This window comes from Andrena cerasifolii, chromosome 11 (assembly GCF_050908995.1).
Source record: "Andrena cerasifolii isolate SP2316 chromosome 11, iyAndCera1_principal, whole genome shotgun sequence".
Classification (NCBI taxonomy): Eukaryota; Metazoa; Arthropoda; class Insecta; order Hymenoptera; family Andrenidae; genus Andrena; species Andrena cerasifolii.
In genome coordinates this window covers 5,143,113-5,170,105 of record NC_135128.1, presented here as the reverse complement: position 1 = coordinate 5,170,105, position 26,993 = coordinate 5,143,113, and the positions used below count along the sequence as shown (strand labels likewise).

The following is a 26,993-nucleotide window of genomic DNA, read 5'->3' as shown; positions in this document are numbered from 1 at the left end:
GAAGAGAATTTGCGGTAGTATAAAGTAGGTACACGGTAACCCTTGCCTTGCATAATATTATAATACAATGTATACATGTATGAAACATGAGCGTGCACGCCGTTCGCTATTTGTAAATGAAAATCTATGAGGGTGGTAGGGTGTAAGCCAAATTAGGGGAGGAGGTAAAAAGGGAGGTGGAAGCGGGCAGACCGATATTCTGGAAGGAGAGTACGTATTTGGCGATGGTCCAGCCGCTGTCTGCACGCTTGGAGTGTCCATTATTCCATTAGCGGTTACCGTGTTAACTCTTTATTGCCCGTCGGTATATGAGCCGCCGTTCTTCACTCGCTGAGAGGGCGTTTAATGTCCACATTTCCCGGGGATTACCGTAAAACCGTTCCGGTACTGGCGACTGGTCCAGATAGGGGGTTGTTCCTCCTCTTCGGTCACGCAGAAACGTTTCCGCATGCAGTAAACGCGAACTGCCAGTCGAGTTTGCTACTCTTACCTATCTTAATGCACACGGACGAAATCGTTTTGTCATTAACGTGATGATACGAGTATGCTTCCGCCGACGAGGCGAGGGTAATTAAAGGGGGGGCGGGGTGAGCTGGAAGGGGTGAAAGTTGACGTGGTTGTTCCGAAGGCCTGTTACTTTGTGACAAGATGGTGAGCTTGTAAGATTGTGGACTCGAGATAGAAAATTAGTGGCAGGTATGTCAAGTTTGGTACTTGAGGAATTTGAATTTATTGACGTTGTTTTTACTTAATTCGAGCTCAGAGAAGATTGAAGACCTCGTTTGTGTGACACAGATGGAGGAATTTAGATCTTTTTTGTTACATTATGGTGTCTTTGTGTTGTTCATATTTTTAAACTTCTGTTCACATCTTCATTTGTAAATGGTTTTCTTTACCTCAATATTTATTGTCTTTACAGTACTGTGCACACAGTCATATACGAGTAATAGGGTTCTAGAATTACTGGCCTCATTATTTTTGCAGAGTTATTTGCATGACGTGGGAAGAATAATTTATCACAAACAATTATTTTCCACGTAAGTTATTTTAAATCCAATAATTAATTAATTCAATGACTATTCTGAAAGCCAGTAACAGCGATCTGGTTATGCAGCGAAGCGAATTCGATATTGGTAAATGGTCGAAAGGGAAACCACCCTCTTTGTGCAAGTAAAAAGCACGAATACATCTGTGTTATTTACTTCATATTGCGAAATACAAGCGTTTACTGGTTTCCCGGTAAATCGCGAGAAATACCCACAAATTTTTACCGGTAATTCGCCAAATTTTTACCGGTAATTCGATAAATTACGTATAGCAACATAGCGCATTTATGCGTTCATTAATTCCGTCGGCATCTACTACGTTAGTGAAAAAAAACTTCAATGACTAATAATGACGAAAACCAAAGTATCTGATGAAAAACCAAGTCTGATCCCAAAGAAAACTAAAAATTTGAATCGTCGTCAAAAAATGGACGTATCCTCAAGTAGAAAAAGTAAGGAGAAAATATATAAAAATAATAAAAATTAGGAAAATTAGGAGAAAATATATAAAAATTAGGTTGCAATCAGGGGACCAAAGTTTAGACAAATTATGTTTTTTGCGTGCTTATTTGTTAAAAAGAATTGTTAAATACAAAAAATTAATTATTTATGTAACTTAAGATTCTTTTCATTGTTTTCGTGGTGAAGATCCATGTATAAGTATAGTCAATAGTTATACAAATATATCTATTTTATATTATACCATTTTATATTTTATGTGCAGATTAGTTTTATTTGAATATATTTTTTATAATGCTCGATTAGAGTTCAAGAAAAGTTTTTTTGTCATGTTTACTCTTATATTTTCAATACCTTAAAAAATTACGCGTGAATTACCGTTTTTATTGAAAATTTTACCGAATTACCAGTAATTGAAAAAGTCGGTAACTTTGCAATCCCGCTAGTCCATACTCCTCGCTGAGGGAAAGCGCACCTGTGATTTCAGAACGCGAAGCAAAATCTCGCCGACATCACGAAGTTGATTAAATGGTCACACTTTTTTTGACTCTTGATAATACGAAGTTACCGTAGAATGTTGTTGGAGAAAAGTCCGCTGTTTTAATTTAGCAATACAAATTAAATATTCAATACGATTACAGCCGCGAGCGTAAATAACGTTTCGCGCTCAAAGGGACCCCTTTGAGACCATTTACAGAATGCCCAAATTTGCTTCGCCTCGGTTCCACGATTCCACCTTGTGTTCCCTGTTGGGAACAACATTTCACAATCATTTAATAATACGTCGGAAAATATTGCATCCGGTTACGTTAATTCAAATTCAAACTAAATCGAATGAGGCTTCGTCAAAATTCTGTGATCGTTTATTATAGCGGCGGACGAATTTAATTTCGGTAACGAAGTTGGTGATTCCTCAAAATGGTTAAATGGGAGGAAGGATTATACCTATTGTTTCATTTTAGCTAACGATATTAACTAAATTGTTCCAGCTATTATTGGTCGACGTGCATTGAATTCGTTTGATGCAAACTAAACGAGAATGGCGCGAAATCTATTCAGGGAGCAGGGAGAATGAAATATATTATCATTTACATATCGTTCGAATAAAGTTGCCGTGTCGCGAATAAATTGCAACATGCAAAACTTGCTTGACCCGTTTGCACTATCTTTTTGCTACAATTTATTTGGAAGTATTCGCGTACTGGCTCATATTAGAATTTCTGGTCTGGCGTAATTACTTTGAGTGGAGTAATTTAATTTTTCCTAATTAATTCCGCGTTACACAAATTGTGAATAACAATTGGACAGCATTTTACGTCAAAGACGATGTTAATTTTCATGGAATTCAGTAATTAGGAGTTCGCAGTGACAAATAATGAGTGCCCTTAATGCCTTTGACTCCGTGTATTGTCTGTTAATGGAAATTTTAATTAAAACGCCTGCGTCGTTAGTTTTTATATGCAATGCATTCAGCGAAATCAGTTCAACAGGGTCTAAACGTATTCTGTAACGGGTGGACGATTTTATTTCCTTTTTCGTAGAATCCCATGATACCAAAGTTCCCACGTTCGACATACTTCGATAGCAATTAACGGCGCACAATAATTCTTCATTAATGAAGGGTCCTGCTTTCAATATGAAATTTAACGCACTGTGCGCTCTCGCGCGAGTAATGAATCATGCCTGAGTGAAATATGAGCCGAAGGATTTACAAGAATTCTTTTCCAACTTCAGCCGTTCGTTCCGCAACGGGAATAATTCTAAAATCGTTTCTGCAGAAAATTCTTTTGATTATCAGTACAAACTTATCTGCCTCGAGTACATATTTAAATATTAAATATACCAAAATATCGTGAGTTGGACAAATAATAGAGTAGATACTTCATATTTATACTGAAATTGTATATATTTATTATTAATAACTAATATTTTATATATATATAATAACAATTCCTATAAATATTAACTACTATATATTATATTAAATATTAACTATTATAAATTATATTATATATATTATACAATTCCTATAAATATTAATTACTATATATTATAATAAGTATTAAATATTATAAATTATATTATATATATAAAATATTTAATATATAATATATAATATATAATATATAATATATAATATATAATATATAATATATAATATATAATATATAATATATAATATATAATATATAATATATAATATATATATAATTTATAATAGTTAATATTTAATATAATATATAGTAGTTAATATTTAATATAATTGTTGTGGAATTACATAATCCTTCAAAATCTACTTTGTGTTTCCTCAGAATAAAAACTACTAAAGTATTCCATTACTCCAAATTATTACACAGAGTTGAATAATATTGTTTGTGATAGCAGAGAATGGCTACATATAATATATTAGAAGATTTATTAAAGCACACGTATGATGGTAATAATAAGATATTCATGAAATCATACGAGCAGAATCCCATTTCCAGATTTCCAGATTTGCAAAAGTAGGTCCAGCACAAAAGCCAAATCAGACTCTTCAATTCTCTCTAATCCATACTTACATACATATTTCCAATAGAATCCATTGATCCTGGATCGAGCAAAAATGACAACGCGGCAAAATGATAACCAGACACCCTTCAACGATCCACTGACCGATTTTCCCTCAGAAAAATATTTGTACTCATCAACTCCATTGTTTCAATCCGTGAAGAAGTACAACGAAGAGAGCTCGAGCACGGTCGACGCGTTCAAAAGAACAATATTGACCTTTCTTTCGCGAACTTTACTGGAATTTGGCGAAGAAAACGAGGAGGGGGGTTGAGAGAAGCAGAGGTACAAAGGGGAAGCTTAAGGCTCGAGTGAGGAATAAAGAAAAGGAACCAAGGGAAAAGGAAAGTCTCGATTTACTTTCATCCTTAGTTCGCAGCCACCTCCTCCGATTGTTGTTTCAATCTCCTTCGCAGCGGCGTCGAGCTCTCATGCAGATTCGAAATCCTCGATTTTCTTTTTTCTCTGTATGGCGTACTCGCCATAGGCAAACCCAGTCGGCTTATTTTCTTGGGCTCGGACTGCGACACGATTTCGCCCGCTTTCCATCTGCCTAGATCCTCCACTTTTGCCGCTGCTATCTCCACGCGGGAGTTCCGGTTTTCCAGCTTCCTGGATTTTAAGTTTGAAAAATTTCAATTGGGCCCAGGGATATTTCTCTCGACAAAGAGGAGTTATCTATGCAAACTTTTGTGGCACAGAGTAACCACTTGGAAGCATTGCTGCGATGCGTCATTTATTCTTATAAGTAAATTAGTTTTTCGAGGGTCACAGTTAAGGGGAAATAGGAAATAAAATGGTCCCCGAAGGACACCAAAATGCAGGCATCCTCATCATTCTCCTTCCCTCAAATTTGATAGCAGATTTTTGAAAGCACCGCGGGTTTCCATTCGCGTGCTCGCTGGGAAATAATTTGAAACTTCTCAGTGAAATTTTTAATTAGGCTGGTTCTGCGTTTACAAAATTTCAATCCTTGCGCGTGTACTGGAGCAAGGGCTTCTCGCGGAACTACCGTACTTTCGCCAGGCAATCTCAGTTAGGAAATGGAGGGTTCTGTATAAACTTCACTCCAAATTCTATACATCAGCGGCTGCGAAGTAATTGAAAATAGTAATCCCCGGAATATTGATAAAAATCTCGCACGAACGCGCCGTAAAGTTGGTCGGGGAGGAACGGTGCCGTGGGTAGGTTCGAAAACGAAACTTCTCGGGCCACGAAGTGTCTGTCCATTACGGCGGAGGTTTAACAAGGGTGGAAATCCGCCCGGTGAAAATAGAGGGCAACCCAAATAAACGGGGACACGCGACCGAGATGTTATCCCGGGCGTGGCAGTGCAACGTAACTTCGCGCAACACGGAAGGGACCGGCTGTAAAAGAAAGGAAGGGAGGGAAAAAAAAACTTTGGAGAAAAGTAATCTCACGGTGGATGCCGTGGAAATTCACTGGCGAAAATCCTTTCTTCCGCCACGCTAGACCGTGGCCATTCGCGGGGGTGGGGGGTGGGGAGTGGGGGACAGCTGGACAACGCTGTTTCGAACGACACGCAATTGGCGACATTGATTTCTATTGCTTCACCAAATTCTGATTATTGTAGATGAAAGTAGGTTCACGTAATGATGTAAGTTAAATACTTGAAATTTTGCATTCGATGGGGGTGATGATTCGTGGATGATTGATTAGTGCTAATGGTGCAGAATAGAAAGAAAAGTTCCTGTTGTTAGTTTAAGGAATATTATAACATTGCGTGGAATAAAAATTGATGTAAATTTCAATTTCGTCATAACTTGCTGTATGGATGATGCTTTTGTCGTCAGTCACTTTTGTACCCCTTCTACTTAACTTTGACGGGTGGTTTCACACCCTAAAGTAAAGAGCGCGTGTTTCTTATTTTTTGGTCCTCTAAAATATATCCAAAACCAAAGCAATCGGAGGCGGACACCTAGAAACCTCTCCTTGCGGGTGTCCAAAGAGTTTTAATTAGAAGGGATGATTTCGGCGCACTGGTTCGGTCTATTGAACAATTAAATAAAAGCTATTTTGCAATTTTGAGGATTTTTATCGAATTCCAGCTTTTATTTAATTATTCAGTGGACCGAACCAGTGCGCCGACATCATCTCTTCTAATTCGAACAATTTTTACGGTCGAAATTCAAATTATATTATCGAAAGAGTTTAATGTGGTAATCAAGTTTTTGGTGTAAAGTTATGGGCACTATTTGTCTTGTAAACTATTGTAGTGAGATTCGTATGATCGGACTTCCACAACGAGTGTCCTAAAATAGGTCTCCAAACATACAGATGCGAGTGTAATTGACCACGTAACTATTTTAATGCAATATCGTAACGAATATGCGAAATAATTTGACAAACACGATGCATACAGCGTGCACTCTACACTCGATTAACTTTCCCCAAAGGTAGGGTTGTTATTACTTCTATTATAAATAACATAATCATCCAATACATTACACCATATTAATTAAACTATTGTATAACAACTACATGCTTCGAAATCCGCCCGCGAATAACCAAAGTACAAACTACTTCGTTTTACATTTCACTGGTTTAAACAATATATCCAGCGTTGTCTCTATTAAAACCAATTCACTTATATTCCCCAAACCACCCCCAAATGAATTACCACAATATTATTATTATTATTATTATTATTACGACTTTATTACGCATAGAAAATAAATGAAATAATACATATGTATGAGTAATAATGAAAGTAAATCTCGAACAGTGATTCCCAATCTGTGGTTTTCCCAACCATGGTTACATTGCCATATTCTATTAATAATGTAACACTGATTTTTCACTTATGAAAAAAAGAAAAAGCTAGTTACCCAGATGCAAGCACGAACATCGCATCAAATAAGATAATTAAATATATTAAAATCTTTAAGTATATATAATATATGTATTAAAATAATTATATATTATTAAGTTATCATTATATTCTGAAATACCAATTTTTAACGGGTTTTCTTTACCTTATTAAATTTACCTCATCTTATATGGGGGGAGGAGATTACGAAAGGGGATTGCGACTTCAGAAATGTTGGGGACCACTGTTCTAGAGTAAAGGCGAGGCTGCAATAGGAATACTGTTGATAAGTCTAACAATTAAGTACCTACCTATAACTTAGGACTAAGACTAAAGTTCTAATACAGATAAAAATAGCTAAACTTACCTACGCACAGGTAAAGCAAAGCACACGCGATACCACCTAAATTCAAAGAAATCCTGCAAGCCTAAATCAATTCTGCAGCAAGTCCACAACGAAACGTAGCGGCAGCGGAAACTTCGCTTTATTATCGCCCGACACGACAGACGCGTTTACCTGTTCCACTTAGACGGTCGAATCAAACTCAATTTATAAAGAAGCTCCCAAGTATACGATATATATAGAGTGGCCGGCCCCACAATGCTCGTCGATCGAAGTGCAAGTGATTGCACTCTGTCGCGGGATTATTACATTTCTAACAATCGAGGCGGGCGATTTCTCGTTGCGAGCCAGCAGCCGGCCGCTTCGCTCCTTCCCCCGCGATTCGGGGACCTCCATTCTCCGGGAAGTGGACGGAACTGGTGTCTCGAGTAGCCGCACGTGTTAGGGGGAGAGCGTCGGCGAGGAGGTCTGTGTGTCGAAGAAACGGAGGAACGACTGCCAGAACCGTACGTGGCGAAGTGGTTCGGTCGGTTTTTAGTGGTCGTTACTATCGGCGACACTAACCGCGACAAAGTTTACTGCGACGAGTTGGGAAAATCCTCGGGGGTGTAACAAGATAGAAATTGTTTTCTTTGACTGGCGCGAGCACGTCGCTTATAATCGGCCACTGAATCTCGCGCTGCGTTGTAAGGGTTCAGACAAGGGACGTAAAGGCGAATTTACGCGGTTCACTTTGGCCGAACAGTGCGGTCGATTCGACAAAATTGAAGGGTGAAATGTTTGCACGTTCTAACGAAATGAGGGGTTCGCTTAAAAGTGGCGTCGGAGCAAGTTGCACGTGCTGGTGTTGAAATAATTTTTAAGAATTATTGTTATAAGACATTCATCGTTTTTTAACTAATCGAGAATTAATTGATTCTCTCCAATTATACAGTATTATAAAATCGAGAGGTACTGCAAATTGTTTATAATTTTCTTATTGCCTTTACACACAAATTTCTGGCACAAAACAGCAATCTCTGTTGACAAACAATATTACATCGACGCAACTGAAATAAAACATTTGTAGCGTATCGCTACTAACGCTGTAAATTTTTCTTTTTCCTTTCTACAATTATCGTCGTTTTTATTCTACTATTAAGGCACGTAGCGGAGAACACTTGAACTAAACCACGCGCATGCGAAAGGAAAAAGAAAAATTTACAGCGGTATTAGCGATACGGTACACATTTCAATGTTCAAGTGCATGTTTTCACGTATTCAAATTGGATGATTCGTCCTGAACGAACAACCACATTCATCACAAGTAGAAACACTGTCAACTTCTTTCAATCTTCAATTTGATCGAACACATTGATTAAATGGTAATTTGCACTGTTCATTTCGTTTTCATTTTGGCTAAATCAACCGCATTCTCCAACCAAAGTGAACCGTGTAAATTCGCCTTAAGCGAGGAAGATTCTGTTATATTCTTACGCCCTCGACTAGTAGTGCCGGGGTCATTTTAGACCCAAGCTCTGCGTAATACTAAAAAATGTCATCGTTGGAGAGTTAAACATGTGGAGTTTAAAGGGGTATTCTCGTCTAGAGGGGCGAGAATGCTCTATCCTCTTTAAGAACGGCGCATAAAAAAAACACAGAGTTTTTATCCATGAGCATTATCCACACGTGTTTATTAACATTTCAGTCAGTTCCAGAATATTTTTCTTTTAACTTTGTAATTTTTATGTTAAACTACAGTGTTTTAAGAATCGAACAAAATTTATGAAATACCTTAAAATCTTTATTAAAGTTCTTTAAAAAATTGTAACAAAGCTCAAACAGTCTTCACATTTTCGCAACTAGCGCGTCTGTGGTAAATTTTACCCAGTAGCGCCACCCGCCGAGTGAAGGATATCCGCGGCCACTTCATACGCACACAGCCCAACATTCTACCTACCCACACCTGTAACAGACCCAGTTAAACCTGGCGTTGAGTGCGTTTTCAATTTCCAACGAGTATCATCACGCCGCAGGCCCTACAAGGAAATATTCAAATTCCCAGGGCTCTTCCCCCGGTCATCAATGAGGGCCGCGGACTTGGCCATCGGCATTTCGCAAATCCGTCGGCTCCGGTGGAATCGCAGTCGAGGGAACACGCGATCGTGCGCACGCATACACAGTCACCTCGTACTCGAGCGAGCTTTCGCGGAGCTTTTCGCATTGAGAATCTTTCAGGATAGGCGAGTACGACCGTGGGTTCCTCTTTCATCCTTCCTCCCCGTGGCCCCTCGCCGCCTCGCGGTGCCATTCCGAATGCAGCCCTCGATTCTCTGATACGGCAGACGACAACTTTAGACAATTTCCGAGATTGCGTGCGCTGCGAAACTTCCATCCCTCCCCGCACTGGATGGCGCATAAAACCGCCAACGAGCATTGTATACACCTACTTATCCCGAACAATTCCGATTCTTGCCGCGATACGGCCGCCCGGGCGGCTGCGTAACCGCGCGCCACGCGTATTTGAGACCAGCCAGAGGGAAGTAGGCGATTGCCTTCCCGAAATTGCTCTCGCCGGGACGACGCGGATGACGCACGCTGATGCGCGCCGTATTGTGAAGCGCTTCTGGAGCTCCGTAGCTCCTCGAATCCGCGACGATTTAATCCTTCGACCGTGTCGACGGGATAATTCGGTGCACGAGTCCCATCGATGCGAGAGGAGGCCATTAATCGTGCGGATCTCACGCTGAACGCGGCAAACTCGCCCGGCAACATTTTGAATTAAGATGGAGGAGCGCTTTGTGCTCAGCTACTTTATGTGGGATGCGTGGGATTGGAGATTTGAGGGGCGCTTCGAGTGAATTGTAGAGAACGCTCGGTGGGACGTGGAGGGTAGGTTAGTAGGTGGCATCTTGATTTCTCGCGAGGAGCATCGATAATTTTGAATTCTAATTTGTAAAAGTAAGGGGGCTTCAGGGTTTTGAAGTGTTGAAGTTGAGTGGCCTGTGGGACATTAAAAGCAGCCGCTTGACTACTTTATTAGATGCTCTCTTTGAGTGCTGTAAACTGGGGGATGATTGGCAGTGCGGGATGACATTGGTAGTTACTTAACATGCATTAAAGAAGGAAAAGAACAAAAATTGTAGGTATTTTCATACTTTTAGTACAATCACAAACGATGCGATGTTGTGGTAGGGTACCTAATGCCCTGGGCGCCAGGAGGGGGGTGCGAAAGGTTGGGAAAAAATCGCTTATTTTTCAAAACTTATCTTTATTATGTTTATACTAAAAAGGGAATATTTTTAATTTTCGGTTTTACATTTTTAATTAAATTGGCACTACAAATGGGTTAAAAAAAGCAAGAGGGGCATATTTTACTATCATCCCGAAGTTACCCTATCTACCATAGTTACAATATCTAAAAAATGGCTGGAAGCACGAATCAAATATATATACAGTAATTGTAGAAAATGGAATGTTCTTTTAGTATTATTTGAAGAAAATTTCGATAGGGGTTACTATTTTTCAGAAATTCTTTACATCCAAACCATTGATGAATTCTAAACTTTCAGGCCTGGTGGGTACCCTTTCCTGTTGTCTGATTGCAATAATCTTTATCAGGAAGCATTTTTTAATGAAACGGTACCATTTTAGGGGGTGAGAGTAAAGAAATACGAGAAAAAAATCGGCACGTTTGTACCCTTATTATTTATATAAGGGCCACTCTAATGTCCATGGAAGGTGTTTTGAGCGTAATTGTTACGTGGATGAATGCTGGTTTAGTAACACCCTCGATTTTTAAAACAATAACGTTTATTACAATTGACCGTTACCGTGGTCGACAAAAGTCAAAGTATAAATGTGTATATGTATGACCGTTTCTAAGGCCGACAAGAGTCGAGAACCTTTTTGTGACGTTTCTCAGTTGAGTTCTGATCTTCCTCCTCCGCGAATCCTCTAACGAGACCTCGGTTTATCCCACCACCAACCTCTTCTACGGAGGTCCGATCAGGGTGGAAATGTTCGTACACCAATCAGTTTTGAAATGTGGCACGTTGGGCCGATTCCCGAAAATTGTCCACACTCCGCCCACCTTTCCGCATAAACAAAATGCAGTGGGGAGAAATTCCACCGAGACCCCGAGACAGACCCCAAGGTCCCGCGGAAGAGACCGACCCTCACGTGCGCGGCCTGTCCAGGGGGTTTATGATACGTCAATCGCTATTGAGCGCCAGGAGAGGCTCCAAGGCTACCCGTCATAACTGGGAATTGCAGTTTCCCCTATTTATTATACCAGATGTCTAACAGTCACAATAATCGCGCTAATGAAATTCTTAAGCTCAAAAATAGCAAAGAGACCACGTCCGCATCATAAACCCCGACCGATGGTAATGTAATCAGAAATAACTTAATAAAATGACTAAAATAACATAAATATTGCATAACATTGTATTTTACTTACTTCAGAATCGTTATACGTAAATAATTTTCATTTTTTATCATAAAATGATTAATCGTATTATAATATTACGAGTTCTGGAAAATTTATTTTTATACAAATGATGCATTGTAATAATTGATTTTAAAAATAAAATGTTATATAAAAATTTGTTTGAATGCAAAACATAAAATTACATTGTCTATTTATCAATTTGAATTTATCACTTGATTTTTAATTTTCAATAATAGCAATTATCTAAAATATTTTATATTTATATTTGTTTTCCAAAAAATATACTCATAAATTTATGGTTTTATAAACGCATTAAATATTTGTATTTTCCTCGGATTAGAAACTGCATCTTGAGAATAAAGGATAAATACTTACGTTTCCTTCGCTCAATGTACACGCCTCCTCTACATCTGATATCTCTATATCCGCAGAATCGATTTCCGAATCTGTATCGTGATCGGATTGTATAACATAATCGGAATCTTCTGCGGAATCACTGATCTCGTCTTCAATGTTTTCAATCAATAAGAAATCTCGGAAATTAGTATTAGCCATGATTGCCACACAGTACGCGTCGTACGCGGCAGACGAAATGAGACTAACGAAATGAGACTAACGTTAGCAGGCACGCTATGGTCGAAAAGACCGACGCGTAAAAATGTACGATTTAAAACCTACACGAGTGCACTAAGCGTCGCTGCGTAACATAAATAAATCAAGAACTCCTTCAAAGAGGAATAGCTCCACGGAAAAAGTAAACAGTCGAACGCTATTGATCATGTTTCAAAACACATGAAATCGTCGGTCGAAAAGACCGACATGCGCCTACTCCCGGGTTAACAGAAGGCCCGGGCTGCCCTGCTTTACCTTTACCATTACCTTTCTATCCGCAGATCATACATCGACTAAGAAATAGAAACCGCATCAAAACACCCCAAAGTCACAAAGTCTCCCCAAATTCCAGAGATTCAAATGCTATTCCAAGCGATCCTACAGTCTCCCAGCCATCTGAACCGTCACGGATACCACCGTCATCCCAGAAGCAGACATCCGCGGGTCTGCTGCGTGCAGCAAAGTGTCACCGGAGTTGCGCGCTTGAAACTTTAACAATCTCGTTAACCCCGCGCCGGTACGCGCGTATTCGCGCGAGGCCGCTCGCGGCGCGTAACCCTGTTGCGAAATGTTTAATTGAAACGCGTGAAAATTGCCCGTCTCTCTGCGGCTCCGTGAAGCAGAATTCAATCTCAGCGTCGATGCAGCCAGACACGGATGCTACCCGGGGCCTGGTCGGCTAACGAGCCGCGCGAACGAAACAATTCGCGTTACGTCAAGGCGAAATCGCCCGAGGGGAGGGTGGCTCGTTCACCGTTCGCCCCGATGAATCCCGCTCGGACGCCGCGCAGAATGTGTCGCGCAGCCCGCCCTCAGCCACCGATACGAATTTATTATGCAACTCGGACGGCGATGCCACCGCGGGACGAACGGACAGCGTCGTCCAGGGGAAACTTCCGTCAGGAAACTAAAGCGGCTATTGTGGATCAGCTCGTGGCAATAAGTCGCGGCATCTGCGCGTTTTCGCATGCCACGCGCGGCTATGACGTGCGCCAGATTAAACTTCAACGGATAATGCCCACGACAGCCACTCGGCCTCGGCCCTGGAACGCTTCCGCGACCGACGTTTCTTTCACGTTGCCGAGGAGCGTTTAATTTAAGCGGAACGCTGCTGGTAGGAGATTCCTCCGGGGAATTCGGATGGAAACTTCTATCCAGCCGCTGCTGGCCGACGGATATTATGAGGCTTTGGTTTTGTAGGGTCTGCCGTTCAGCTTTGGTCGCATGAATTTCTGTGTCGGCTGGTTAATGAGGTACGGGAGTGGTGGAGCGAGTTGTCTTGATGAGGAGATAGTTAATTGGTGGATTACTGTCGCTAGGACATTGTGGGATGTAGAGTGCGCTGGGTTTATAGGATCGGGGTGAAATGGATTGTGTATGGAGGGGTGAATGGGGTGTACTATTTGAAGTTTTACTTGGTTCTTTATTGCAACTGATTGTCTAATCTTGGAGTGAAATTTGTTAGTTGGTTTGAGGGGGTGTTTGGAAGTGTAGGCGAAAAAGGGAGCCTCGGGCGATGGGACTCGAACCCCAGATCTGAGGGTCCTCTGGGTACTCGCCAGTCGCATTATTAATTCCTCCAACGCCGCACAGTGGAGTAGAAAACCTTAGAAAGTTGGCGGAAAATCAAAATATGAAAGAATGTTTGCAGATCTGATTTTTTATCCCTGGTATAGTTGAAATATGTGCATACAATAAAACGTATATTCACAGCTTACTACAACTCTCCCTTCCTTAGCTACCTACCGGTTAGCTGGAGGTACTTCATTACGTGCTTTTTCCAAGCGATTTATCAAACGATTTTGTGTAGCAATTTTTTGTGTTTTCTGTGGTTTAAACTTCTGTTTTGCGATGAAGACGTCAATTTCAGGTGTTTTTTAATTACTTTTTGTTGTTATACGTTCGTGGCAAACAATAATACCTTTATAAAGTTTAATTCAAATTTGCCTCGTGTAACCTTAATTACCATAGCTGATCTGCAAAAACAATTAAACATTTAGTTTACTTCCAAGACCGATCAAGCATTGTTGTTTGTGCAGTTATTATATCTGATTATCAAAGAACTGAGATTAAATTTCAGATTGTGCTCGTTTTTGCTCGAGAATCTAAAATTTTGAGTTTTTCAAAAGGGTTCCCAGTTCTTGAAAATAATGTCTTCTTGTAATCAGGATAGTTTGAATCACTTTTTATTAAGTTCAGGTCCCGTAATAACCAGCAAGAGACGATTACCCCCCAAAAATCGTTGATCTCTGCCCAATGAAGCTTTAAACTTATTATTGCCTCCAGTTATAAGTTGCAGTCTGATAATGAATATGATGATAGTGATGCTAGTTCACGTGATCATTAATATGCTCACTGGCATTGCCGTATCATCAAAAATAAAAAGGTGTTGCACTTATCGTATATGTACAACAGTTTCACAGATTGTGTTATTGAATATGTAGAAAAGTGTATTAAATATTGTGAAAATCGAGGAATCGTTTGTTTTATTTACTTTAAAATATTCGTTTTTGATTAAGTTATTTAATTAGCACAAGTTTTCATGACGCCTAGGAATTGATACCAACTTTTAAGGTCTTTTACCCAACTGTGCGCCGACTCCCCGATGTTACTCTTTTCCGAACTCGACAAATACCTGTGGGGGATATCCAATTAGGGATGATCGTTACTCTTACAGCGTAAGAGAAAAACACCTGTCAACTGTTTGAGGACAAATTATATTATGAACAAAACAACCGTTTTACAAATGTTAAACAAAATCTCAGAACCAATAAATATTTACAATAAAGGAATAACTAAATATAAAACATTAATAACCTACTTCATTCATTCCATAAATTACAAATTCACGCGCAAGCCAATTATACAGACATACAACATACCAACATAAAATTACGTGAAGGTAATTTTGGCGGTTTCTTACCCCTCCCTCCCCCAGTATAAGAATTCGTAAGATTTTATATTCCCCTTCCTCTTCCCCTTTCTAAGTAATATTTGTTACATTGTATGTTTTTCAGTTATTGAAATGCTTTTAAAAATTTATTTAATTCTAAAAAGATTAGGTTAAAAAAATATTACGTAAGGCGCTAGCCTCTCTCGCCCTTGCAAGAAAACGTAATAAATTCGCGACCCCTCCCCAAAGCCTTACCTACTTCGCACGGTTCCTAGGCCGTTCTCAACACCGAATTCCCACAGAAGCTTCTAGAAGTGTTATTATATGGACAATAATTAATAGCTGTGATCTGCATTCGTTATCCAGGTGTAGTAGCTTATGACGTCCAAGGTGTATACAACTTGATTCACTGTTGCAACAGTTAGTTGTAAACCCAAGTAGTAAATAGCGTTTATTACATAAACTCAATCCACATCGCATATATAGCACAATTGTAAAACAGTTTGAAGTTCAACCTAATGGATGACTACCAGATTCCTCTGACCAGCATCAGACAGTCCCTTGGAGGGTTTCAACACCAACAGAACTAGTAAATATTAATCAACATTACGTAGAACGGTTGTCAGATTCAGTGGAATCTGGATGTAGAACTAGCTTGATAAATCTGTAACTCCCACTTCGGGGAACGGTGCCAGTAACATCAGTTCTAATGGCCCACATTACTTAGGTAATAATAATGTTTGTGATTTACTGCAGTGACAACTCGGGGCGATTCAGTTGTCCAAAGGGACCATTGAATCCAAATGATCCATGAGCATAGAATTTTAATTCTGAATCACTTGATGGGACCAATAATTATTAGCGGATCTTCTGTAGAATTTATCACAAACAATTATCATAAAACAATCTTCCATGGAATACTGTGTTCGTTACAGCGGCACGAGGTGCGTAAAAATTTTGGGAATGCAGCAGACAGCGCGGGGTTGCAAAGTAATCTCCTCTGCATAACGTTACGCGATGCACACGAGGTGCACGCTGAATGCGCGCGCCTTTTATTCTCCAATGTCGAACACGGCCATTCTAATGCCGGCTCACGGGCGAAGATTGCGCGCCGGCTCATTCTTCTTTTGCTTTTCTTTTTGCGATTTACGTAACCGTGTCGGTCGCTCCGAACGCTATTAATACGCTTAATTCGCGCTACCACGCTCGCGTTATCCTCGCCTTCGACTGTACGACACGCAAACGTGCTCTCCTCTTATTAATGAACGACCCAATGTGGATTCCTGACCCTCCCATTAACAAGTGTACCTTCGTACCCGAAAGTTTCGGCGGCGATACGTTTTAATTAGCAAAGTCCTGGCGGGATTATAAAGTTCGGTGGTTGTGTAGAAAATTGGCCCTCTTTCCAGCGTTGACGAACTTTCAGTTTCAATTTCAGCCACTTAAATATTCGCTAACGGTCTTTCACATTGTTAATTGATTGAGCTTGTTACCCGACAAGATTGATTCACTCCGAAACGTTTGTGTTCGGCGCATAATCAAAAGTTCTACCGCGAAACGAAATTTCCTAGGATGATTTACTTTGGTTAATGAAATCCCGGCCGTGATGTATTACTCAATTACTTCGCGCGAGTTAATTTATGGGTATATCTTCCCCTACACGTGGGCCCAGCGCGCCGCGAATGTCTTCGGTAAATTTTTAGGGACGTCTCAGACTCGTATGTTAATGTCCTTCATAATTCATGAAATGCGTTATAATTTCTCAGTCCTTGGATTTATAAAAATTTGCCATTTCTATATTAATTGAGGCCTAAAGTGCAAATACTAAGCGACTCTTCCTTATGAGCCACATTTTAACTCGCCTCGGATAGCTAGTTCTATTTTTCTAGCATGTCTGACTTATCGCGTACCTATTCTACTGCTCGCAGAAGATTTCTCTCGTTGTTGCCACTTATTTTACGGTTTCGAAATTAAACTTAACTCTCTAACATGCACAGAGACTTTTCGAGTACTCTGTACTTTTAAATAACTCCATTTAGCATTCCTCCTCCCCTTCTTGTTAATAACATTTCAAATCGAGTATTTCATCTCGATATTTCTAACAAGTGCGGGCTATTGTTTCACCGCAGGAACTCGATTCCTACCCAGGAACACTGAATCGCATATCTATCTATAATTATTTCCGGACGCACGCAATTACATTTAATTTATATAATTTCAACTCGGCTTGACCTGCATTCAATAATAACTGTCTCGCGCTTTCAAAACAACCGTCCGTAATTTTATTCCAATAATATATAATTTAATTAAATCCCAAGCTTCAGTTTCCACCGCTAATTAAACATCAACAACACAAATCTGATAGCCACTTTAATCGTATTCCGGTGATTTATTACCACCATTAATTCCCACTTTGCTATCATTCCAGGTGCGACCGTGCGGTGACATCGGAGCGACCCAACCGAAAAACAAACATATCAACTCATATCAACTAGCACCAATTCGGACCAGCTGTATAATAACCGAGACCTCGAGACGCGCAGTCATCGACCAACTCGACATATCCGCTACCCAGCCATATCACGAAAGAAATGAAGGTTGAACGATGATCCAACCGGGACTAGGTCGTGCTAGCTGTCGATCCTCCAGGCTCGGCGATAACGAGACAGGCGACAATCTGTCGTAACCAGATCGGCGGGAAAGCTCCGTTGCCCTAAGGACGCGACGTGAATCGATCATCGGAAGGTGGGACCATTCTACGTACCGCGTGGACTAGGTGGAACGCAAACGGGTAGGGGAGTGGAGGGACGAAGAAGTGAGAGGATGTTGCTGAGGTAACACGATATCTCGAGCCGGCTGAAAAACGATAGTTAATCGAACCGTGCTCGAAACGGAGGATCAGAAGGTGACGGAGTGCAGGGGATTGGGGTGAACGAGATCCCACGGGGCGAGAGTCAAAAATGGGTTTCCCCAGGAGGAGATCCCTGTGGCTGAAGGTGGCCGTCCTCGCCACGGCGGTTTGGGCCACCGTCTGCTTCCTCCTTTACACGGAGGATCGCGCGAACGTTGCCGTACAAGGGCTTGCGCCCTCGGGCGTAGCGGCGCCTCAAATGGCCAACGGCTTCGTGCCCGTAGCCGCAGCGCTCAGGAAGGAGACACCGCTTAACGTGCAGCCCAAGCAGAAGGTTGTCCAGGCTGGTCCCGAGCAAGGTAATTAATCTGTTGTTACGGGGGGTGGGAGCCTCGTAGGGGCAGGGATTTTTGGTCGGGGGTCGGAGGAATTTGTTACGGGGCGTGCTCGGGGGCAAGCGGCTCCACCTTGTTAAATCTACCACTCGGCGCCTTTTCACGAGGCTCTTGTTATATGCCTTTTGTGGCTCACGCCTTCTTGGACAGAAGTATGTAGATGTGTTTGAGAAATTTTAATTATTATTGGGAAATAAAGGGGTTCAGGAAATAAGGTAGTGATTAGGGATTGTAAATTTACCGACCTCTTCAATTACCGGTAATTCGGTAAAATCTTCAATCGAAACCGGTTCACCGGTAATTTATCGGTATTTTTTTAAGGTATTGAAAATATAAGAGTAAATATTACTAAAAGAAACCCTTTTTCTGAAATCTATTCGAGCATTGTAAAAAAAAAACACGTGCCAATAAAACTATTCTGAATATAAAATATAAAGTGATATACAGTTGCGAACAGGAAAATTAGCAGAATCAAACGCAGTACCATAATTTTTCATCTGCTATGTTTAACTGTTTTGGTTTTATACTTCGGTTGGCATTCTGTATTAGGTTGACGACGGACATACTGGCGTGATCCACTACCACCAAATAATACTATTTTGGACTCGTCTGTCCATAAAATATTACGCCATTTGTGAACAGGCCAGTCAACGTGCTTTTTGGCAAACTCCATGCGTTTAACTTTATGTTTTTTTGGTTAGGAGTAGCTTCTTTCTGGGGCTACGTGCTGCTAAATGTTGCTCTAAACAATCTTCTCTGTACGGTCATATCATTTATTTTTTAGTTCAGACACTCGAAGTGTCTGTTCCAGCCTTAAGGGGTTATACCTAGTCAGACGGCCGAAAAGAGACGAATATTTGTGAATTTTTTTTGAAGAAACGGAAGCGTATATTTTTACAAAACTTTTTGCGCTTAAAGGAGCAACATTTAGAGAACATTTGGTAATTTTTTCGCAGAAAAATATTTACGTTTATAATAAACTAACAACCGACATCCAAGAAGCATTTATAAAAATTGGGTTTTGCGGTGAGCACTGTCATTCGGAACCAGATTATCTAAATTCAAAAAACAAAAAAGATTTCGTTAGTATATTAATGTATCCTCAAGTCGACGTAGAGAATTTTCCGAAATATTAATTTAGAACAAAATGACGGCTATTTAAAGTTGAAATCCTGATTTTTTCGCGTGGTTTACCACCAGTTTACCGAGATTGCAAACCCTAGTAGGTAGTGATGTGTGCTAGAGAAGGGTTTGAATGTCTTTAGAAATGTGTTCTTTGGAATAGTGGTAAAGGTCTGCAGAAAAAGGAAAGTCGCAGAGGTTTTGACTTATGAAACTAGGACGGATTGTACTTCCTGTGTCGTTGAGGTCTGCGAAGGAAAACTCCGACGTAAGCAGACGGCTCTTCAATTATGCACCCTGCAAAATGGATTACTTCAGGAAGCAAGTCTCCCCCAAAACCTAAGTCAGTTCCTTTTCCCTTTTAAATTCCTCCTCCACAGTCAATCCACCTCAGAACCATGGCAACCTCTGCAACCTCCCTGCCCTTCGGTACCTTCATTTTCCCTCCTCAGAATGTACCATTAATATTGAAGTAGCCTGTACAAACAATCACAGGACCTTGCACAAACAGACAGCAACTCTCATCCAAACTACACTCAATTCCACAGTTAGCCCACACATCGAGTCATTTCCCACGATTCACTGGGTCATCGAGGAACTCCCTGAAGTCCTCTGGCAGCGGTGCTCGGCGAACGAGGCCGGACAAAAGTGCAATTGAGAGGGCTGGGCGGAATATAGGAAGGCGCAGCCGGAATTTTGAAAGAGGAGGTAGCAGGGGGAGTGATGCACGACGGGAGTTTCACTGCGGCTAAGTTCGCAGCGGCTCCGGCCGTAGCACTAAAGCAATTTGTCGTCCTCTTTATTGCCGCGCCGTACACACCGGGGCCCAACTTCGTAGACTGGGATAAAATTATTTTCAGGACGAGCCGAAGCTGGCGAGAAAACTGGTCGAAATCGAGCCAGCCAGCCAACTGGCCATACCCTATAGCGCTGCCACTTACCCCATCGGCTTTATCTATGCCCCGCCAATATGGCGCTGGGAAATAAAAGTCGAGTTTATGCGGGAAAGCTCTTAGAAGAGGCACAGCCACGCCCTGGATACGCGAACGTTCTGAAAATTCAACTCGTCCTGGCCCCATTCCTTCCCTATTGCACCGCGTTCGTGTATCCACTGCTCCTCTTCCTTGTTCAGTTTGTTCTGGGGGTGGCATCGTGGTTCCGTTTCTCTTTTGGATGCAGAGTTGTGCTCGAGGGATAATTCGAGGAGGGAGTTGACGGCTGAGCGAAAGTTTTGTTTGCTGTTCGGTGTAGTGTATGTGCTGTTAGTTTATTTATGAGAGGGTTGATATCGATTTCATTGGTTTGGAGGTTCAGGAATCTATTTGGGGTTGTGGGCTCGTGTGTGGAGGGATTTTTTAAGAGCAGGGCTGAGATGGACATAAATTTCATTTAAATACAAATTTCGGATAACGAGAGAATATTAAAAAAATTGTTCGTCGTGTGTCGAATAAAGTTACAGTGGCTCGCATTAACATTCGGACACTTTTTAAAATCGCATATCTTTTTTAGAATTGGTCCAAACAACTTGAGTTTTTTTGAGAAGCGAGAAGGATTAGTTTGCTAACTGACGCGTTTTGTCGTTTTGAAAAAAAAATGTATTTGGTTGAAATAGCGAAAAGAATAGTAAAGGTCGATTTTTAAACTTTCTTTTGTGAGCTTGTAATGAAAATTCAAAAAACCAGTTTGTAGATTGCCTAAAATTTCATCAAAATCAGTTAACGTTGCTCCGAGCTACAAACGTTTAAAGATCGCTGATTTCGGGAATTTTCGCGATTTTCGACCTTATTCTGCGATCTTTAAACGTTTGTAGCTCGGAGCAACGTTAACCGATTTTGATGAAATTTTAGACACGTATACAACTTACTGCAATCTACAAACTGGTTTTTTGAATTTTCATTACAAGCTCACAAAAAAAAGTTTAAAAATCGACCTTTACTATTCTTTTCGCCATTTCAACCAAATACATTTTTTTTTCAAAACGACAAAACGCGTCAGTTAGCAAACTAATCCTTCTCGCTTCTCAAAAAAACTCAAGTTGTTTGGACCAATTCTAAAAAAGTTATGCGATTTTGAAAAGAGTCCGAATATTAATGCGAGCCACTTTAACTCAGTTTATTCGACGAATAAAGTTAATTTTTTATTCGACGAATAAAGTTAATTTTTTATTCGACGAATAAAGTTAATTTTTTATTCGTCGGGCGTTCCAACTTCTGCGTCCAATCAATTTTTCAACTTTAACTGTAACTTTAAATTTTGTTTATTCGACGTCGAATGTAGTTTTATTAGAAACTTTTATTTCATCCGTTACTTAAATAATTTTTTATTTAGTTCAATGCCCAACTCCGGAGTAAAGGGTAACCTATGGGATTTGTTTTGTGAATTTGGGGAATGTTTGTTAGGAACTCGTTTGCTGTAACATTTTCTGATTTGTTTCTTTGCCAGGTGGTGGTGTGCTTGTTGCTCCTCGCGAACAGGACTCCAACGCGCCCGGCGAGATGGGACGGCCTGTGGTTCTGCCGACAAATTTGACTACAGAAATTAAAAAGCTCGTCGACGATGGATGGATGAACAACGCGTTCAATCAGTACGTCAGCGACCTGATTTCCGTTCACAGAACACTGCCCGACCCTCGTGATCCATGGTGAGTGAAATTTTCCGAAATAACTTTCCTTACGATTGAAATCAACAAAGATAGATTAGGTGCATAGTAAAAAATTGAAGAAAATAATATTAACAGATGCTGGAAAAAATTCAGTTGTTCCCAAAAGTTTGATTATAATTTTTTATAAATTAAACTATTACACTAGGCACACCTAAAATTCTATGATCCAGGAATTTCTGTATATAACATTTTATGATACGTTCTAAGACAGCAGAATTTAATTATCTCCTAATTTACCACTGTTAAATTCAAGCCAGGAAATAATAGGGACACAAGTCGCTAAGATGCAACTAATGAATAACATTACGTGTACAACTAGGTAATGAAAAGTAATCCACTCAGAATAAATTCACCAACACTGTGTTATTCTTCAATTTATATACGTAACTCTGGCCGGTCTTCGTGTCCGTTTCCATGACTTCCGCGGACCTTAAAATTACCGCGGTATATTCCGAAGGGACCGTTCTGCCGCGGTGGATCTCGAAAAACAGAGGATAATTTCGAGCGGGAACGGTGCTCTCGCAGAAAATTCTACTTGTTCCCTTGTTATTATTTAATTAAATTACTCGGCGGGCACGCTCAGTCGTTGGCTATATCAAACACCGTATTTCATTGCGGATGGGGAGAGCTCGAATGAAATACACGGGGACTCTTCAAGGTTCCAGGCAGATAACGTAATAAAGCGGAAATACGTAATTCTCGCCGTCTTACTCGTGTTTCGAAGTTTCCGTTCCCCTAGTGAAAGCCATGGAGAACAGCTCCATTAATATGTTCCGCGCCGGAGTAATTGGACGTTATTGCAACTTCTTGTTTAACAAATTGCCGAAATTACTTTCCGTTGACACGGGGAGAAAGTAATTTCGCGCTGGCGCTGAAGCGCGGGATACGCAGCGCGGAGAAATTAATGGCATCGCGACTAATTTGTTGGGCAATGGACCCTCGTAACGGGTCCAAAATCGGCGCCTCTATTTCAATAATTTAATTAGCCGCGGAAATGCTTCCGGTTCCGGTATCTGGCTATTGACAACGTCGCTGGTCACTTTCTGGGATGTCTCCTCGCAGCTTTTAGTGAACGTCAATTTTTAAAGATGGCCTGGACGCGCGGAGTATTAATAGTAGGGGGAAGTAGAATTTCCGATGGAACTGGCGAGGTCGTAGATACTCTTTTTATTATTTCATGGACAATTTCAAATCGTACATATGTGTTTCACTTTGGTATATTTGGAAGAGAATTTGTCACACATTCAGCATTGTTTCTTCACTTGCCAGTCAACAAAATTGTGTCTACGATGTACCAATGTTAAAAATATAGTATCTCTGAACTTACTGCAGAACAAAATAATAAAAAAATAATAAAATAATGGAATAGTTGTCTCATGAGATTAAAGTCTCGTGCGAGACACGATATTTTTGTTCCATCGTGGATTTGCACCTTTAAGAGACGATATAATATTTATTTATTATTCTTGAGAGAACCTCTGATCGAAACACTCGAAAAATAGGGGATTTCTACGAATTTTCTAGAGGAAGAGGTTAAAACATATCGACCCAGACCGAAAACGTGAAACAATTTTTTTTGTACCTTAACGAGTGTGTTAATAGAAGCCAAAAACATTTTTTAGGATATGTTATTACGTTTTTATGTGAGAAATTCATACAAATCACTTATTTTTCGAATAATTTTACCGGAGTGTTCCCTGAGGGGGGAATTGCTTCTTGTTGGGCCGAAAAATAGGTAATTCTTTGTGAATTTTTGGTACAAAAACGGCTCGACAAATTAATTTCAGGTTTGGCAGGCTTTTTTATTGTACCTTGAACTATTGTTCTGAAGTTTTGTGTGATAGTGAAAAAAACACAAAACGGAAAAGAGATTCTTGAACTATATGAATGTGGCTATGTGTGGTAGTAGATTTATTGCCGTATCCGTTACCGTTCCTTTTTTATTTAAAATTTTTCCCGATTTTGAGGCAAAACCTTTCTCAGACTCAAATCAGGGCGCTTCATCTTCTTCAAAAGGCTGCCACTTTACATTTTTTTACATTATTTAATGCATCTACTACCACCCATAGTCACATTCATATAGTTTAAGAATCTCTTTTCCGTTTCGTCTTCTTTCACTGTCACACAAAAATTCAGAACAATAGTTAAAGATACAATAAAACAGCCTGCCAAACCTCGAATTAATTTGTCGAACCGTTTCTGTACAAAAAATTCATATAGAATTACCTATTTCTCAGCTCAACAAGGCGCAATCTCCCCTTAAGAATTAGGGATTGGGAACTTCACCATATTTCCCTCTGACGCACCCTTTTTCACAATCCTCTAACTCTAGATTCAGTTACAATAAAGGCACCGATTTTCCTGGACCTTCAACCAGGTTGCTCTACATCATTCGAACTCTTCGTCATCCTTAATCCCCGAAAAGAACACCTGTCATCTCCCTAAACGTCGCAAGCCCAAGAAGCTTATAAATTCCCGGCGCGTAAATTGGACGCAGTCCGTTCGATCATCGCACAAAAGCATGGCATTTCTCTCCCCTATCGAGCCGCGGATCTACAAACAGGAAATGCCTACGGGGCACGTAAGACCTCGTGGAACACACCGCGTTGAAAAGCCGTATCGACAACGTTCGACGAAATATCAGAAACCGCGCTGGATTTATCGCCGGCGCGGGAAAGCCCTGGCCCCTTATCGCGCTCGGGGATCATTCTTCATAATTCCGCGATAAATCTCCGCGGTCGCCTTGCGATTTATTATGCAACACGTTCCGCCAGGCTACCCAGCGATATCTGGCCGACGATCTGATGGGGTGGCTGCACCCTGTCCCAAAATATGTTACCCACCGATCGTAAATTGTCGGTAAAACTTCAACCGCCCGGCTCTTGCGGCGGTGGTCGTGCGCGCAGGCGGCGAATTAACCCCATGAATATTAATTACAATTTACATGATATTAACCGACATTATCAGGACAGCCGAGGAGGCAGGGGGGGGGGGTGTGAACGTCCATTGGCGACGGGGCACCGCGAGCCACGGTGAAACTAAACGGTTAAGGGGCGAGACCGAAACGCGCAGGTGTCCGCGAACAGGTGGCCCTGATTTACAAGCTTTTGGCAGCGTTAACTAGGGCCACCCGACGACCAGCGCCTTTGCCTCGATTAGCTGGTCGTTGAAATTTTGACGGGGGTGGTTGGGTAGTTTCTGGGTGGAAGCTTGTGCTTCTGACATTGAAAAACGATGGGGAAGGGGGAGGGGGTGTTGGCTCTGTCGGTGATCATAATTTTGGAATCGAGTGGCTTGTTGTTTATAGGTTGATTCGTTGTGCGAAGGGGTATTGGAGAGAGTGTGCGCTTAACACGCTGATTGCCAAGTGAGTGTTCTACGCTTTCTGTTTAATTGTAGGTAGATACTGATTCAAATGTGCATTGTTGAAAATAAGGATATGTAGGTACTACGTATGTACGAGTAGTTTCATGAGGAGTTTATTATATTATACTATTTCTCATGACAATAATATAATATAATAAATATATTCGGACGTTTGCAAATCCAAAGGTTCGTTTATTGTGAGCTTTTTAAAGCAAAGGTATAATTGTAAGTGGAGGTCACACCAATGGTAATCAATGTGTTAATGACTTCTTTCGCTGCCTTTAAATGTTACTTAATACTGCATCTTGCAAGTCAGAATGTCCCTTTGCTCACTATTATTATTATTATTATTATTATTATTATTATTATTCATAAGTCAAATATACAAAGAAAAAAGTAATAGGCGAGGCTGCAGTACAAGACTGTCAGAAGCCTAACCGTAACTAAGTAATTAAAACTAAAACTAAAACCAGGAAAGAAAAGAAACAAGAAGTGCAAAAATTTAAGAGAAACTATGTATCACAGTTCTGTGACTCATTGGGAGTTTGTCAACCCGAAATTTAAAAAAAAATTGTACAGTAATTTAGTTCAAGTGATGCTAATAACGAAACTATTTTTTAATTCGGCAATAAAACGATCCTAACGGTGAAAACACCCCCTCGAAAAAAATGGTGAGTTTTCAGTTTATCATGAATATTTGTTACACTGTAAAATATATCAAAAAGAAGTTAAATTCAAAGATCTGTGGTTTTTTATGTCCAATAAAACAGCGATGAAGAATTTGCGAGAAACCCACGATCATTTGTTTTCGACAGTTCTTTGTCACCATATTGTAGGATATCGAAAGCCATAAAACTTTGAGTTGGACTTTTTTCGATAGCTTTTATGGTTTCGTAGATATTCACGATAATTTATGAAAACTAACAATTTCACCCTTAGGACCGTTTTATTGCCGAATAAAAAAATAGTTACGTTACTGGCATCAGCTACAGTTCTGCAATGTTTCAGATTTTTTTTTAATTTTCCAGTTCCCCAATTTCCCTGGTCAGTTTCCATTCAATTTCCTTAAATGCACTAAAACAATTGCACACTCTTTCAACTTCATAAATGAAAATATTCTGTCATTAAAAAATTCCCCAACCCGAGCACTCGTGTCCCCCTACCATATATATTTGTTCGAACTAATGGAAAATTTATACTGCTAATGGACATTCCACTGTGCTTCCTTTCTCGAACCTTGAACGTGTTAGTTTCAAACGTAAACACGTGTCGAGCACTCGGCTCAAGAATTATTTCCGAATATTACCGAGGGGGTCTCAGCGTCGTGATAAACACACCGCGAGGGAAGGCTCGTATACACCTAGGTCGAGCACGTCAGTTGCCTATAACCTTCTTGCCTGTTACGAGATTCAGTCTTCCCGAAAATTGCAAA

General features: G+C 40.5%; 1 protein-coding gene across 3 annotated transcripts in view; it reads left to right on the top strand.

Moving 5' to 3' along the window:
* Nucleotides 1–26,993, top strand: part of Pgant9 (polypeptide N-acetylgalactosaminyltransferase 9) — a 277,718-nt gene that overhangs the window by 136,200 nt on the left and 114,525 nt on the right. For all 3 annotated transcript variants that reach the window (XM_076822772.1, XM_076822771.1, XM_076822770.1), the window contains 2 exons: nucleotides 17,594–18,375; nucleotides 21,976–22,174. In XM_076822772.1, the coding sequence (XP_076678887.1) occupies nucleotides 18,126–18,375; nucleotides 21,976–22,174 (449 nt within the window). In that variant the 5' untranslated portion in view covers nucleotides 17,594–18,125. The remainder of the gene's footprint in view (nucleotides 1–17,593; nucleotides 18,376–21,975; nucleotides 22,175–26,993) is intronic.